The sequence below is a fragment of the Xiphophorus maculatus genome, chromosome 8 (assembly GCF_002775205.1).
Source record: "Xiphophorus maculatus strain JP 163 A chromosome 8, X_maculatus-5.0-male, whole genome shotgun sequence".
Taxonomy (NCBI): domain Eukaryota; kingdom Metazoa; phylum Chordata; class Actinopteri; order Cyprinodontiformes; family Poeciliidae; genus Xiphophorus; species Xiphophorus maculatus.
The window spans coordinates 12903705-12919914 of record NC_036450.1 but is presented as its reverse complement, the minus strand read 5'-3'; the positions used below and the strand labels follow the sequence as shown (position 1 = coordinate 12919914).

The following is a 16210-nucleotide window of genomic DNA, read 5'->3' as shown; positions in this document are numbered from 1 at the left end:
AAAGTAGCCTAAATTGGCTCAGAAGGGTTAAATACAGATACACGCTACACTTTTCAATATTGTGGTTACAATTTACACACTGAATTAGATTTCCAATTAAATGCATTTATAGATTCAAAGTCAATTACATTAATTATAATTTTGTCCCCATTATTAAACAATGTAGTCGAGTTCAGTTTATTATTTTAAATAATAATAAAATAAAAAGGTTTTCTGTCTAATTAAACTCAGTCAGTTGCATGAACACACTGACTTTGCAGCTATTCCTTTTCTGGAACAAGGATGTAGCGACAGCAGTCGATTTAATTGAGTTAACTTTGCAGCAATACCTCAATCTGAGCCTGAATGTAGGGAGAGCAGAGAGAAAAACTCCCCCAGCAGAATCTGGCTCTGTGTGAGCAGCCGTCTGCTACGACTGACTGGATGTTTGAAAAGACAGATAAAAACTACCAACAAAAAAAAAAAACACAGTACACTGGTCCAACAGTACTTTCAGTGTGAATGAGAAAGCAAAGAATTAATGGCAGCAAAAGATCCCTTAAGAGCTAAATCTAAGAGGAAAACAACTAAGCATATAAGCCCTGAGACAGTTGTAAATTGAAGAAAACAGAATATTATAAACATGATTTTTAAAAAACATGTATTATTTTTCTTTCATGTCATAGTTATCTGCCATTTTTGTTGGTCAGTTATGCAAAATCCCATTAATACACAACAGAAGAAAATGTGAAAAAAATATTACACATTAAAAATGAAGGAATAATAAAAAAAAAAAGATGTTTTGATGGAAACTGCCTGCTATTTGAAGTTCCTCAGTATTTCTTGCACCTTAACAAAAACAGTGACCACCAGTATGCCACAGAGCACGTTGCGGCCGCCACTATGTTTTGTTTGGGTTTTGTCTTCTTTCGGTGATGTTTACTTCTGTTTCTGCGCCAAACACCTTTTGGAAATCTGGCCCAAATATCTCACTTTGGTTCCTTAAGACCAGACCACATTGGTAGACCATATCTACCACATTGCTTTGGACAATGTTAAGTTTAGTTGTTTTTTTTTTTTAAAGCAAAGGATTCATTCAAATTTCCCTTCATCTAAGTTTTAACATATGGAAATATATTATATTATTGACACTTGTCAAACATGAAAAGTTCAACAAGTGTTAGAAATGTTAGAAATTCTGTCAGCTTCCACAGTTTTACTGACAGTCTCTTCAGTCTCTTGGCCTCCTTGAGCAACTTTTATCTTTTTTATCCCTTCAATTTAGGAACAAAGTTTCAGTTTTGTTATTTACCCAGTATTTTTTACCATTCCCTTCTCAGTACTATGGTACATACTGTATTCATATTACTGTTTTTTGTGCTCTCCTCCAGACTGATACCTTTAGTGAGATAATTTTGATAATCTGTCACCTCTTCATGAACTATTTTGGTAAAATAAATAAATTCTACTAGAAAGTCTTGTTACAACAGTTGAACTTTATTTCAGCTTCCTATAAGATATGAAGACATAAACCCAAGAAGACTAATTTATAGAAGTAAATTTTTAAAATTCTCAAAATGTGTTTTCAACTAAGTATGTAGTAGTGCTGTGCACACTTCTGCAATCAGGTTGCTGCACCTTCTGTGTTTAAAAAAAAGTCTCTTAATTGATTTTTGTTATTTGTTTTTTGGTTGATTTGTTCAGCACATGTGTATGATGAAAGCTGAAATAAGTTTAGAAATTTCTGTAGTCTGTGTTATTCAAATGCTAAAAGCATAATTTACTTTTTTTAATCTAATGCATGTTTTAGGTGATATTGTATTTTCTTCTTAGTTTTTAACACATTTCATAGAGAAATATGTTCAACAAAAAATGTTATGGTAAATAATTTTGACACTGCATTAAGCAAATGATATGTCCTTCCTAGAAATTTAATTCTTAGAATCGAAGTATTTTTTTTCTTCTGTTTTGCCATGAACTGAAAGGTCTTCCTTGAATCTTCTTGCAGGAAGTAGAACGTCTATCTGGGGGACAATGACTGAAGAGCAGGTTTGAACACATTTACATCCAGATTGGGCTTTCTGCAAAGTCACATAGACTTGAAAATCAAGGTCCAGTACAGAACACCTGAGAAACAAGATACAAGATAGGTTGGGTTGATTATTGTAATGTTGGCAATGGCACATAATGTTCTCTGAGTCATACTGTAAACACGTCAGATGTTGTTCTGTCTTAGTCACATGTATGGCGTATACCAAATAATCGAAAGGTGTTTTAATGATTTAAGAAGGAAATCATTAATTTTGTGCCTCTACACATAAAACTCTGGAGAATAGCGCGTCACAGTCTGGTTTCCATAAAAATGGAAAAACAATGTCAGGACAAAACAAAACAGGAAAACAGTCTGAGCCGGTGATGTTGGACACATTACAGAAGACTTGTCACTCATTGAAGTGCATCCAGCTGGAAATGATAAGAACATTCACTCTAACAAAAGTTGTTTTCTTTGGCCACTGCTGGTTTATATATGGTCAACAGAGATGCATTATGTCACATAAAAGCATTGCTCAATAGGTAGAACAAAAGACACAGGGCTGAGTTATTGTAAATGGAACAAAGGGCCCTTTGTGTTTGGGTTTAACTATTTGTCTGCTTTCCCTCATTGTTTATTGACATCACACCTTTGGGGATCAGGGCAGCTTTATCTATGCAAAAGTAAGGGTTATAGTTGAAATTGTTTCCAAGCACCAGAATGACAAGAATGCCGATAACACATAAACTCTCCAACGTAAGTTTTGCGGTTTTATAATGGCAATTTCCAGAACTTTGTCCATAATCTGTAAAGATATAATTTGTGTCTTCTTCAGCTCCCACCTTTTCTCAACGTAGCAATTAACTGATTTGAGAAACCTTCTTGTTTACCTTGACTCAGTGAGAAAAGCAGACTTTATAAAAACAAGGACACAAACTCAAAACTGTTTTTTCGAAACTCTAACCTCACAGTCTTATGATGCTGAAATCCACCACAGCCTGAGTAACAAACACATGATCTCAAGCAACACTGTAGGGTCAAAATTTATTATTTTTCTGGTCACATGTCTTTTAGTGCAGTAGTGATTCTTTGGCAAAACACATGTTGTGTTTTAATTTAACCTGATTGTTTGTTGCATGAAATGATGAAGCTAATTTTGTAAGGATGCTTTACAAAACCTTCACATCTCTTAAGCTTTTCAGCATTTTTTTCACATTATAAATTCAAGATTCAAATGCATGTGAGAATAAATTGTATAACTGTAATGGAAAATTTTATAATGTGCCCCTCACCCCTCTTTTGCTTTAGATTGTGTCATGATCTCATCATGAGATTGGTCAAGCTGCTCTCTCATAGACTTCTACAGTGCCGTATAACAGCAGTGGAGGGGAGTGGCCTGTTCCCTTAAAAGGTTTCTTACCATATTCTGTGCTCCTTTGACTCCATATTTCTGTTCTCACCTTGCAAGGTTTTAATAAAGTTCTTATTTCCTCTCTTGTTAAAGTCATTTTTTCCATGACAATAACAAAGCAACTGTAGTATAATTGTGAAGCGAGAAGAAAATGCTTAAAGAGAAATTGGAAAAGTGTGCTGTACATTTACATTCACTCCCCTGCCCCTTTTACTCTGATACACCTAATTAAAATCTAGTCACTTTCCAAGTAATCTTACTTATAAGCAGGGTCCAATCTCGTGATGTTTCTTTTCACATGGTGATAGCATCATGCTTTGGGGAAGCTTTAACAGGATCAACAAAGTTCGTGAGAAATGACGGCAACATGGATGGCACAACAATCCAGAAAAAAAATAAAATAAAACTTGCTAGAGGCAGCAAAAGAATTGAGTGGCCGAAGGTTTACCTTTCAACAGAACAGCAGTGCTAAACACACAATGGGATGGCTTAGATCGAAATAATAGTGGCAGACATTTGTGACTGTCTATTGGTTCAGCATACAATTATTATTGCAGAGTAAATTAATTAATTAAAATCTCAGAACTCCACTCTTTATGACCCCAAGTAGGTTCCTTACCCCAACTTTGGGAAGCACTCACTTAGAACAAATCATATTTGCATGTTTAGAATGGTCAATTCAAAATCCAGACCTAAAACCAATTAATAACCTGTAGCAAGACTTACCATTGCTGTTCACAAAGAAAACGTTCACCATCCAGCATGACAACAACCCTAAAGATATGGCCAGATGGCTTAGATCAAAGCATATTTCTGAAAAAGAATGGCCCAGTCAAAGTCCAGGCTTAAAGCCAGCTGACAGTCTTTGAAGATTAATATTTGAAAATACCGTCCATCCAGTCTGAGCAGGACTACATTCCGAAGAAGATGTAGGGAAAGAAATTTCAGAGGGCAAATTGGTAATAACTTTCATTCAGTTGTGCAATTACGTACTTATCTAGGTCAAGTAGATAAAGTCAAAATCAGATTTAATGGACTTTGAAATAACTAAAAAAATGTAAAAGACAAAAACAAAATCCAACCCACACCCCTAAAAGGTATGAATACTTTTCATGGGACTGCAAATGCAGAATATAGAGCAAATGTCAGTTCTTGAGTGGGATCAAAGTAGTGTCATTCACATACGACGAGCTGAACTTTCTGGTGCAAGTTATCTACATTGCAAATTAATTTTTAACTTTAGAAATGCTCTCTGATGAATCTCATTTACTGCGTAAGTGAAACGGCGCCCCCTGGCGCATATTACGGTAACTACAATTGAATTGTTTCTACTATCTTGCTGCTTGAGGTCAATTTTCATATGAACAAATTACAATTAATATTATTTTTTATTGTTATTAGTTGTTATTTATTTTTTTTTTTTTTACAAAAAATAAACACAAGGGTTTGAGTTTATACCTAATTTTACATAAATAATGTAAGCGAAAGTAAACTATATCTTTTGTAGGAATATTTTCAGTTTCGGTATAAAATGAGTTAACAGAGCTTGTTTATTAAATTGTAAATGAGACGAGATCCTTTAAATCTGATAAGGATTTTATATTACTGGTACTCATATTGAACAGGGGAAGTTAATTTGTTGTATGGGACTTTGGGATCTTTGTAATTTTGTAATGGTGTCAGACAGAGTTGAGTCCCCTGGTCTCTATATCTGTTATTCTGTTCCCTTCCACTGATGAGTCATGACTTGCAAAAATTACTTACTGGTATCCAGTATAACATTCTGTTTACCCTTAAAGGGAGTGTTGTTATGATTACTACAATTAGGGAGGCTCATCCACTACATTTTTGGTCAGTACAGTGAGATCCTTGCAAAAGTGTTCACGCCCATCTCGCTTTTTCTTTTTTGACACGTTGCAACCACAAACACGTGTATTTTATTGGGACTATGTATGGTATACCAACTCAGAAGAGTATATGTTTGTTTTGTGAGAGGAGACAATACAACATTTCTTATTTTCTATTAAGAATCAGGCAAGTGTGTGGAATGCATTTGCAAGATTTTCTTTCACTGCAAAATCAGCTGGAAATATTTGGGGTATGTCACTACTTTGCACTTTTAGAGACTGAAATGCAGCTTGGATGGAGAACATATTGCTCTTGCAACAGATTCTCAGTTGGATTTTATTTTTCTCAGTTCTGACAGAAAAATTATTTAAACAATCTTGCAGTATTCCCAGTCAATACTGAAAGACAAACCACTGCACCAGTCTAGTCTTTTGCAGTCACTAAACAGATTTTCTTTCAGGATTTGTCATCACTTCTGGTCACCTTCCTTGTCTCTGCTGAAGAAAACCACACCCACAGCCTGATGCTGCTACAAACATAGTAGTGTGATGGCGAGAAGGATGTGGAGTTTCAGTTTTCACAAAAGGGCAGATTTATGTCTAAAATTTGTTCTCTCACCAGATTCTCCCACCTGAGCCATGGATCTGCACAGTTCCCATATAACTCGAGGCAGCTCTTCTGCTCTCCAACTCCAAGAAGATTTGTAGTTGTGACTTGCTTTTTTCTATTTTTGGAGGACAAAATGAACACTGCTCTGTGTTTTGTCAAAATCTTTGTTGTATTGTTTTATAACCTAACCCTGCATCAAACTTCTCTGCAGCTCTGTCTCAATTAGCTGTTTTTTTAGTTGTCATGATGCTGGTTGTCACTAATGATAGCTGACATTGGTACATAACTGCCACCAAGTGGCATGGAGTGTGGATGGAGATACTAACTTATACTTGGAAACTTCATAAACTTAGAAACTACATTGTCTTAATTAATTTATTCTTCTTAAGGCACATACAAGATGCGTAATAAATTAAATTTAACAGTATTTGTCTGCTGTCTGTCTTATTGTTTAATGGGACTTAGGTTACCCAAATCACTGAACACTGTATTCTTCAAAAATATCAACATTTCCAAATAAAACACACAACCCTAACAAACGTTTTAAATCTAAAAAAAATTATAGATATTAAAATAAATAAACGTTTTGTCTTCACAATATTTGCTGTTAATGTATTAGCACAGTTTGTTCTTTAAATTGTGATTTAGCCTTAATTGGCTATATAGCAAATATTTCATCATTCAAACTTAACATCCTAAGCAATCAACCAAACAACAATATTTTACTAAAAGGACAATTGGAAGTTGAATCAATCGCAACATAATGTTCCACCATATCAGTTTCAGGAGATGGTTGAGGAATGAAGTGACTGGGTCATGTGCTTTCTTAACTTACGTGTTGTGTTGCTCCCCTGATCAATGATGTCTGATCGTTCGTCTTATTTATCTCCACTGACGCTGTTCAGCAGGGATGTGCGTCTCCTTACTCGCGTCTGTATGCTTGCAAGCGTTTTCATAGTTTTAAAATGACGCGGATTTTGAAAGCAGCAAGGCGTGCGGTTAATATTTCATGTGTTTTATTTTGTTTATTATTGCTACCTTTAGTTTTGATGTTTGTGTGTAACAGGAGTGTTTTTGATATGTATAAAAATACAGAACAAATCGCTTTCCGTATCGCTCCAATACGAAACGCAACACTGAACTGCCAAATAAAGGACTATTCTGTATTTTACGGCACGGATAGCTATGGCAACCCTAAATCGTTCGTACTACACGATAACATTTTTGTACAATAGTGTAAATGTTGGCTAAAGATTTGTTTGTTTGTTTGTTTGTTTTTTGAACTGTACCACTTGAGGGCGACTTTCACTTCCTGTTTATATCTTGTCATTTCTGCTTTTCTATAGCACCGATCCTGGATCAGGTTTTAGGGCTTTGAGGGAAGAAGCGGACATACACACATGCTGGCACTTAAGCGCCTGAAGCTTTGACAGGCATCCCTCTCGACCAATCAGAAATGCCATACACTGCTAACTTCCGCTCAGGAAGGCGGGCCTTAGGAGTGGGCGTGAAAGACACGAAAGGAAGAGGAGGTCAAATGAGATGGTAGAGTTTGGAAAGCGTGAGTCTGTCATAAGGAGAGAAAACCAAGTTACTAGAGGTCTGGTGTGATCATATCGTTAATGTTGCACATTTTTATGTTTCAGTACGAATATAAGAGTGGCGTCAGAGGGGTTTGTTTATTTTTGAGGCGAAATCGTTAGTATGAAAGCCTGCTAGCTAATGCTAACGACACATGTAGCGTGTTCACACTGGGGTTGACAGCAAGAGTTGCTACCAGAGCGAAGTTATGACTACTGCCAACTAAAACCCTGCTTCTTTATACACGCAGAGGTAATCTATGGTGGTTCTTTTCTGACATCCGGGTTGTTTAAAAACTTAGCTTGGTAACGTTGCTGCTGCACCGTCCTGCCATTGGTATTTATCTGTGGGACCTTGTGTCACGGTCACAGCTGTCAGTCATGTTTCACTCTGTGCCCCGACGTCCCATCTGCGAGATCGGAGTCAATACAATGCGGCTCCAGAGCAGCAGGTCTCTGGGATGTACAGTGGAGGAGGGCATGGAGAAACTCCAGAGGTTCCCGATGCTGGGCAGGAACGTGGGCCTGCTGCTCTCCTGGCTCCAGAGAGCAGGTGTGGGCTCCAACAGGGCCTCGGGTCAGAAGAAAAAGAAGGGTCTGCTGTCCATATTTGCTGACCACTGTGGCTTTGTGACCGGTCAAAGGCTGCGGCGGGCCTGCCAAGTGGGCGAGCTTTACTCCAACCTGTACTCCGAGCGGACCAGGTGGACCCTGGTTGGCAACATTTGGCGCAGATTTCAGAACAATCACGCCCCCACAGGGAAGCTTGTGGCGGCTCTGGCTGGGGTCTTCTTGTGGGACATTGAGAAGATTCAAGATGAGGAGATCCGCAGGTGAGGACTTCTTGCACTTCACCCATGGACAGCTGGGATGGAGAGATATTATCCTATTTTAGGGAACTAAAACAGTCACTTTGACATAGAAATTGCCCTCTCGTTGAAAATCTTGTAGCTAAAGACATTAGTTTTAATGCATTTCCATGTATATTTTCAGAGCGTGATTACCTTCAGTAAAAATAGCATGTTATTTACATAAAATTGTAAAATAATTTGTAACATGGCCAGCTTATTCTTATTCATAATAAAAAAGGCACCAATTTGCTACTAATGTAGTCTATTATTTGAGGTCATTTGTACCCTTTGAGATTTTAATTGAAGATATAAATGGCATTATAAATGAAATTATTAATAATTTGTTAAAATTGAGAAATAAACATATTATTTAAGTATGTTGTATAGATTACGGTCATAGTTTTCAACTGTTTATTGTGCTGAATATAACAAATATAACAAGTTGATAGTAACTCCTTAACTAGCTGGACATAATATAAAATGTTGTCCTCACAGAACAAGGTCTCCAATTGCAAAGGAGACCTTTGAAGCAATATTTTGGAGGCTATTATATTTCAAGTTCTTGCAGTCGTGCTGTTGTTGCCAACAATATTGGCCTCTGGATGGACTTTTGCTGTCCACAGCTGATATAAATCAGCTATGGGCAGCATTTACTGCAAGATGGTAACGCTTGCAGTAATCTGTGTCACTTTATGCAGCTACAGGAAACTAGCTACTCTGGCGTGTTCTCTGGCATTTCATTTTCAAGACTTTAATCCATAGGAACTGTGTGACAAAAGTACTAATTCTGTATTTATTATAACCTTACTATACATTGATACCTGTTACCGGCCCATGCCTACTTGTAACCAATCGGTAACTGCAACCCTCAGTGAGTTGGATTAATTTCCCTGTGAGCTATCGTGTGAGCTGTGACTTGTGTGCTAATCCTGTTTTGACACTGGCATTTCTTTAAAGATGTGGACTCGAGTTGGAAGCCATGGAAGCAGTGAAAAAGCTATGCACACCGTCTAGCAGCAGAGCTGGGCACCAGGAAGGTGGCTGGGAAGTTGTGGTGGACAAGAAGGATATCAGAGTGTGGAAGAGGCAAATTTCCGACAGCCAGCTCTATGAATACAGAGGTCAGTATGGTTGCTATCTGACACCCAAGTTTCTGATGAGCCTGTAGGACAACAATCTGAGTTGGCATTTTTGTTCTTGTTTTTTCCTGCAGTATTGGGTTCCTACAACGATGTCACACCGAGACAGTTCTTCAATGTACAGGTAAACTCTCATTAATCTCATTATGTTCCACTTAGTCTGTGTCACATTTAGAAGAGCAGTCGACTGAAACTACTACTTGGAAGCTCAGAAAAAAGATGGGTTTGGAAAAATGTTTTGTAAGTCATAGGAATTTCCAAAAGTGCTTTTTATGCTGTTTGATATTCAAGTGAAGATAACCCCACAGATAGAAGTGCCCTAATTCAAAAATATAAAGAGCTGTTTTACTCTTTACTTCCCTTTTGTGTTAAGAATAATCTGTATTCAGTATAGGTAACACTTGTCTATATTTTGCAAGTTTTAAGTTTTTTAGATTTGTTTGCTGTAGCTCATTTTAGTCCAGATGCCAAGAAATCTAAATAATATTCCTTTGTGACACTGCTGAATAAAATGTCAACTTCCACTTCTGCCGTTTCAATAATTGTTGATTATAAAGATAAAGTCCAGCTAAGATAATGTTTTGTACTGAAATGTCCTAAGAGTTTTAAAAGCCTAAAATTTGGAACAAAAATGCCTAGCACCACCTCAGGGTGGTACGCTCTCATCCACTGGTGGGTTTGTGCCATACTAGAAGCACGGAAGTCTAAAAAATTTCTTTTTTTTTTCTTTCTTATGCGTAGCATCAGAATCTAACGGAATTACGCTTTACATGGCCTGATTGATTCACGTGGATGTAAACACACTTAATTAGCATTTTCTTTTTCGGAACATTTTAAATAATTCGCTCAAAATTTGTATCACAAGGTTATTGTAAACCATAAATGCTTGTTCTGTATTTACTAACACTTTCCCCCTTCCCCTCAGTTGGACACAGAGTACAGGAAGAAGTGGGATTCATTGGTCATCAAGCTTGAAGTGGTTGACAGGGACGCCAACACGGGCTCGGAAGTTGTGCACTGGGCGACACACTTTCCAGTAAGTTTGCTGCTTATCCTCCCCGCAATGTTTTATGTATTAGAAACAAAGAAATTACCACAATTTTTCAGTTTTAGAAACAAAATTGTCTTTATTGTTCCTTCACAGTATCCGTTGTTTTCAAGAGACTATGTCTATGTGCGGCGGTATGATGTTGACGAGGAAAATAACATGATGGTCTTGGTATCCAGGTGGGGCTCATAAATATTTGCATCTAATTGTAAACTTAATTGGTATTTTGCACATTTGCAGACATGAACCAAATTATGTGTGTATCTCATAACTTGCTGTATGTTGTTGTTTTGTGTAGAGCTGTGCAGCATCCTAGAGTCCCAGAGACTCAAGAATTTGTGAGGGTCCACTCATACCAGTCAAAGATGGTCATTCGTCCTCATAAGTCCTTTGATGAGGTTTGAATTGTTCAGATATTTCAAGCTTATACAAATGTGTGTTTTTAAAGTTTGTATTGATTTGTCATTTTTCTTCACAGAATGGGTTTGATTACTTGCTGACCTACAGCGATGATCCACAGACGGTCTTTCCTCGTTACTGTGTGAGCTGGATGGTGTCAAGTGGTGAGCTCTTTTTCACTAAACTTACAGTTTCTACATTTAACTCTTGTTAGCTGTACATTCATTTAGAATATATTTAATATACCAATTTCATGCACGGAGCTGAAATAATCTCCTTCACTGTCTTGAAAAGTAGATTTTAGGGGTTTCAAAAATGGATTATTTAGCAACTGTTTCTACACTCTTCTCTGTTCTGTTAGTCTTTATTCAGACTGATTATACCTAACAGTGTAGAATAGCAAAGTTGCACTATTAATCTTATTTTACTGCTAAAAATAATGTGCAGTGACAATTAATCTAATCTAATTAAGGCTATAACAAAGTGAGCTCAGAATCTTATGATCTTGACGTAACTAAATTGGTATTGTGCCAAAAACATGATTGGGAACTCATTTTGTTGTTAAGCTGTAGTCAACATAAAAACTAACATTATGTGGATATCGTAATTATTACATGACAAAACAAGGTTAACCTGAAATCCCATTTTAGGATGCTGAAATATAATCAAATTGCTGTTACTAAACCATCTTGAGATTTTGATTTTCTCAAAACACTTGAGATTGGGGAAATGTTTTCTTAACAAACTATGACTTTGGCATTTCTCTGCAGATAATAATGTTATAAAAATTTAGTATAATACTGTTCTCCCATTAGAAAAACAAGCACAGGATCGGTCTGGCGCAGAAGTTTGAAAACGTACCTTTTGAAATTCTTGAAAAGTGTACAAACCCTGTATACAGTGTTGTATCCTCAACACTTGGCTGTCCCTGTGGTGATTAAAAATTGATTTGTGCCTGTTTGAAAACATAATGCTTTAAAAACACTGATGGTAAACCTAAAAAATTTTATACCTACATCAGAAGCTGAATAATATTTCAGAAGATTTGGGGAAATCCTGGAATTTTGAAATTGCAACTTTATAGGAACGCTATCCATGTTTATTATCTAGGTCGGAGAGTTTTTTTAATCTTTTTATTTTTGCGTTAGTTGCGTATTTATCGTATGTTCCTGAGTAAAATCGCTGGTGAACTCCCTGCCAGGTATGCCAGACTTTCTAGAGAAGCTCCATACTGCTGCCTTGCGGGCCAAGAACTTGGAGGTCGGGATTCACGACTACACCGGCGTCATCAAATCCAGCGAGTCCAACCGTCAGCCGAGCCAGGAGCGCCTAGGTGCTGAAAACACACACACTGGTGGTCCTGGTCATATCTACGCTTGAGACGGAAGTCGTCCAGGAGTCAACTCTGGCATGTTTTAATTTGCACTTGAGTCTGTTTGAAGTCCTCCAATGAAACCTTTAGGGTACTGCTGCAAATGAACCCCTTAACTGTCACCCCAAACACACCCACATGCAAGTCAATGGGGCCATAAGGACACCGGTGTCCTCATGACAGTTAAGGGGTTTGTAGTCCAACCTGCAGACACAGGTAGATGCCGTTATACTGTTTGTGAATGAGGCAGCCAGAATATGATGGATGGCATTACTATCCTTGTGGAGACAAGGTGCAGACTGATGACGGCGGCACAGTTTTGGTATCCAGCCAATCCCGTGTGTCTCTCATCATGGTTTGGCAGTGGCGTGTCTTCTGTAACTATAAGATCCAGCCAGCTTTCCTGTTTGTGAAGAGGCTTTTGCCAAAGCACTGTTTCTCTCTCTTTTCTTTTTTCAAAGCTCCATGGAAAGTCATGTGGTTTGTCTTGACTTTGATACAGGGAGGTGAATATGACTGAATCCTGGTGGACTTTATCACTGAAATGCAAGGCCTTGACCCAATGAACCCACTGCCTGATGAAGAACTGTGGCCGCTGTGAGAATTGCTTCACAAGAGGTTCCTGCATTTCATGGATGAGGAGGTTGTAGTTTTTTTTGCTGCACAATAGGGTCATTTTACTGGATAAGCAGTTGTATGTAAAAAAAAAATTATTATTATTTTTTTTTACATATGAAGAAAAAAAACAGGAGTTTGTAGTCATCTCAGTGTTCAAAGCTGCCAGCCTTCTGAAGATATTGCAGTCTCAGCAGTACAGGCATAGTGTCTTACAAAAAACGCATAAATCCTCATTAGAAAAGGTACTAAAGTTTTTGTAGTGAGGCGGTTGTACAAAAACACACAAAGCAGTGCCCTGCGTAGACCGTGCCACATGACAATTTATCTGGATGTATATTTAAGTTCTCATTTCAAATCTTGTTTTTTGCCTTTCTCTGTTTAGTTTGTTTTCAGTCTGTGAGTTACGTGGTTTTCTCTTTTACTGTAGATCTGGCACATCTATTGTTTTTATGTGCAAAAAGCTTCACAATACCTAACCCGAGTTTCATTTATACATTTTCTTTTTTTATGCAGGTTCTACTGAAACGTCATTGTGTTCTCCGTCGATGTTTATAATGAGCTGTATGCAGGGTCTCTAATGAATGTACAAAGTGAACCACATGCTGTGGATTGAAACCTTGCCTAATTAAACTGTTTACAGCTTGTTAAACTGACACCGACATGGTGTTTAACAAAGCCCTCCATGTTCTACTAAATTGTTATGTTCACAATTTGTAGTTGATGCATCTGAGTGAGTCTCTTGTTTCAGTGTAATTCAGTCCGCTTCCTGAATTCAGTGGTGAAGCATGTCCTGCTTTTTAAATAAACTTAGTAGTGAAATTTGATGTATTGAAATTTAAATGTTTGTTTCAGAAGCAGTCTGTCATAATCGAACTGAAAAGTGAAAATCTCAACCCAATAAAACATATTTGCTACTGTTAAACGTGTGAATAGATTTTTAAGGCTTTCCCTCAAGCTGTGCAATCTTTTTCGCTGTTCTTATTGGCCCTTTATTGCAAAAAGTTTAACCTCATTAAGTAAATGAGGAGCCGTTCATGTTAACTATTTTCATTTATTGCCAATTTTTAGTTTGATAAATAAAATGGAATAACCTGAATTTGGAGTCTAACCAGATCATCTAAACGTCTTTGTCTGTCTCACCGTCTTCAGCTTGAGAACAGCTTTGATAATATCGTCCTGCCAGAGAAAAGGACAATCAGCATTGTCTCTGTTAAACCAATGTAGTCCAGTCTAATGGGATAAGGTATAAACCTCGTACTCCAGTCTGGGTGAAAGGTCGCAGAGAAGCTTCAGAGGCTCCTCGTGGTTTTACTGAAAGCACTGCTGAATCGATCAGCTGCTGAAAAATACTGTCAGTCATGCTACAAAACTTTTTGTACATGATACTAATTTTAATGTAGTATTAAAATTAGTATGAGTATTTAATGTAGTATTCATGTTTGACCATTAAGCCAAAAAAAAAAAAAATGCAATAAATGTGACTTTTTTTGTTTTTCTTATTACATTTTCATCACCTTTACTACTTCAATATAGAAAAAAATAAATGCGGAGCATTTTAATTTACAGAAGTATTTTCTTTTTGGATATATATTTTGATTAACACTTTTTAAAATACAATTTCAGTTAAAGTGGTCTCAGTTATTTAAAAAAATCTCATAAATGTAAAACTAATGCATATTATACATCATTCTGAACTATAATTTTTAATTTAAACACTACACACACATTTTCTGGGGTATCTTCAGTAGCTGAGGGCATTTTGGGGCTTGGATAATGTACTGTGCATTAAATAGAACTGTGTTACAAAAATATGATATATTTAGATATATTAAATACATGTTTTTGATGTGGAATAAATTTTACACAATAACATATTAAAGGAGAGTATTTTTATAGGTAGTGCAACCTCTATAGCCATAATACATGATTGGTTTATTTTGGCTTGTTTCCTTCTTTCTCCTTTTTAAATAGAAATGTGTTTTTTCATTCATTGCTTTGCTGTATAATTTCAGATTACGAAGTCTGACAGAAATTCATTGTTCGCAGCAATTTTGTTTCACCCATAGATACATAAGTCTTCCATCTCTATCCTATATTTATTTCTTACTTTTTTGTACATATTACCAAAGCAGAAAGAAGTGTGCATTAACATTTCCGAGAATACTTTATAATTTTCTCATAGCTTTTGTTCTGCACTTTATAAATGCAAAGTAAATATCAATTCTGACTTTTGCACTGGTGGCTTATACATGAAAATAATTTGATCTTGTATTGTCTGTTCGTGTCCTGTTTTCTGGATCTCTCAAACTGCTGCAGTTTTATTGATTTTCTTGTCTTTATTTTGATGAAGACATTTTGACAAGTCAGAATATGAACGAAATCAATGCAGTAATGATTTAATTTCCCAATGGCTAAAGTAGCTGGTAGTTATAACCCCCCTTTTTGACTTAACGTCAGTGTCGTGGGTTACTAATGCTTATCAGTAATTGTTGAAATGTTCTCAATATGACCTTCAGAATAAGAAAAGAATAACAAGACAGAAAATATAGCTGAGGAGTTATAGTTTAAAAAAGTACATGAAGCTTTGATGATGCAAGTTATGTTTATTCATGTAAATATTGATGATAAACCTGTGAAACACTTTCATGTTACATATTTATTACAAAGTATTTCTCCATTAAGAAGTTCACCATTTATTGTTGTCATTCATGGTGAGTTTTAAACTAGAAAAAATATATTTGTGGTTCTTATTTAAGACAAAATGAAAAAAGAATAGGCAAAATATGAATCAATTACAATAGGAAACACAAGGAAATAAGGAGTCTGGTTTTCACAAATGAAATTTATTGATGTGGTGCATCAGTTCTGATCAAACAGCGGTTAAATTTAAATAAGTAGCTGAGCTCTGGATAGAACAGGGTAAAGTAATTTCATCATTAATCCAGGTATATAAACTTGTCCTGACCACTTGTGTTTCAGTCTTTGTGCAGCAGTGGTTTGATTTACGCGTCTGTGATGCATCTGCAGTCCTGACAGGCGGAAGATCGTTTTAATGTATGACCTCTAGAGACTGAAATTATTGGATGGAGTTAAAAGCCACCGAGCAATTACTGTAATTGATCGTTTCTATGAATGGGACATATTTTGACCACCCAGCTTGTAGATAATGACAGCTTTATCTGTATGAATAATTTTAACTGCATGACCTCTGTCACACTGCCCCCCGTCCCCACCTCCATCCAGTTTATTCAGCTAAAAAAATTAACACACACAGAGCATTTAGTTACAATTTATTAGTCATAGTTCTGAATTTTAATGTGCATC

General features: G+C 36.6%; 1 protein-coding gene across 4 annotated transcripts; it reads left to right on the top strand.

The window, feature by feature from the left end:
- The first annotated feature begins 7223 nt into the window (after positions 1–7223).
- stard7 (StAR related lipid transfer domain containing 7) lies at positions 7224–13808 on the top strand. Of its 4 annotated transcripts, none has more exons than XM_023338215.1 (9): positions 7224–8292; positions 9268–9431; positions 9524–9573; positions 10375–10485; positions 10594–10676; positions 10796–10895; positions 10976–11060; positions 12098–12229; positions 13400–13808. In XM_023338215.1, exons 1-9 carry the CDS (start codon positions 7841–7843, stop codon positions 13462–13464), a joined length of 1242 nt encoding a protein of 413 aa, XP_023193983.1. In that variant the 5' UTR covers positions 7224–7840; the 3' UTR covers positions 13465–13808. The 4 variants fall into 4 exon arrangements, with proteins under 4 accessions (XP_023193983.1, XP_023193984.1, XP_023193985.1 ...); XM_023338216.1 differs by having other exon boundaries at positions 7225–8292; positions 12771–13808; XM_023338217.1 differs by lacking the exon at positions 12098–12229 and having other exon boundaries at positions 7225–8292; positions 12771–13808.
- The last annotated feature ends 2402 nt before the right edge of the window (positions 13809–16210 follow it).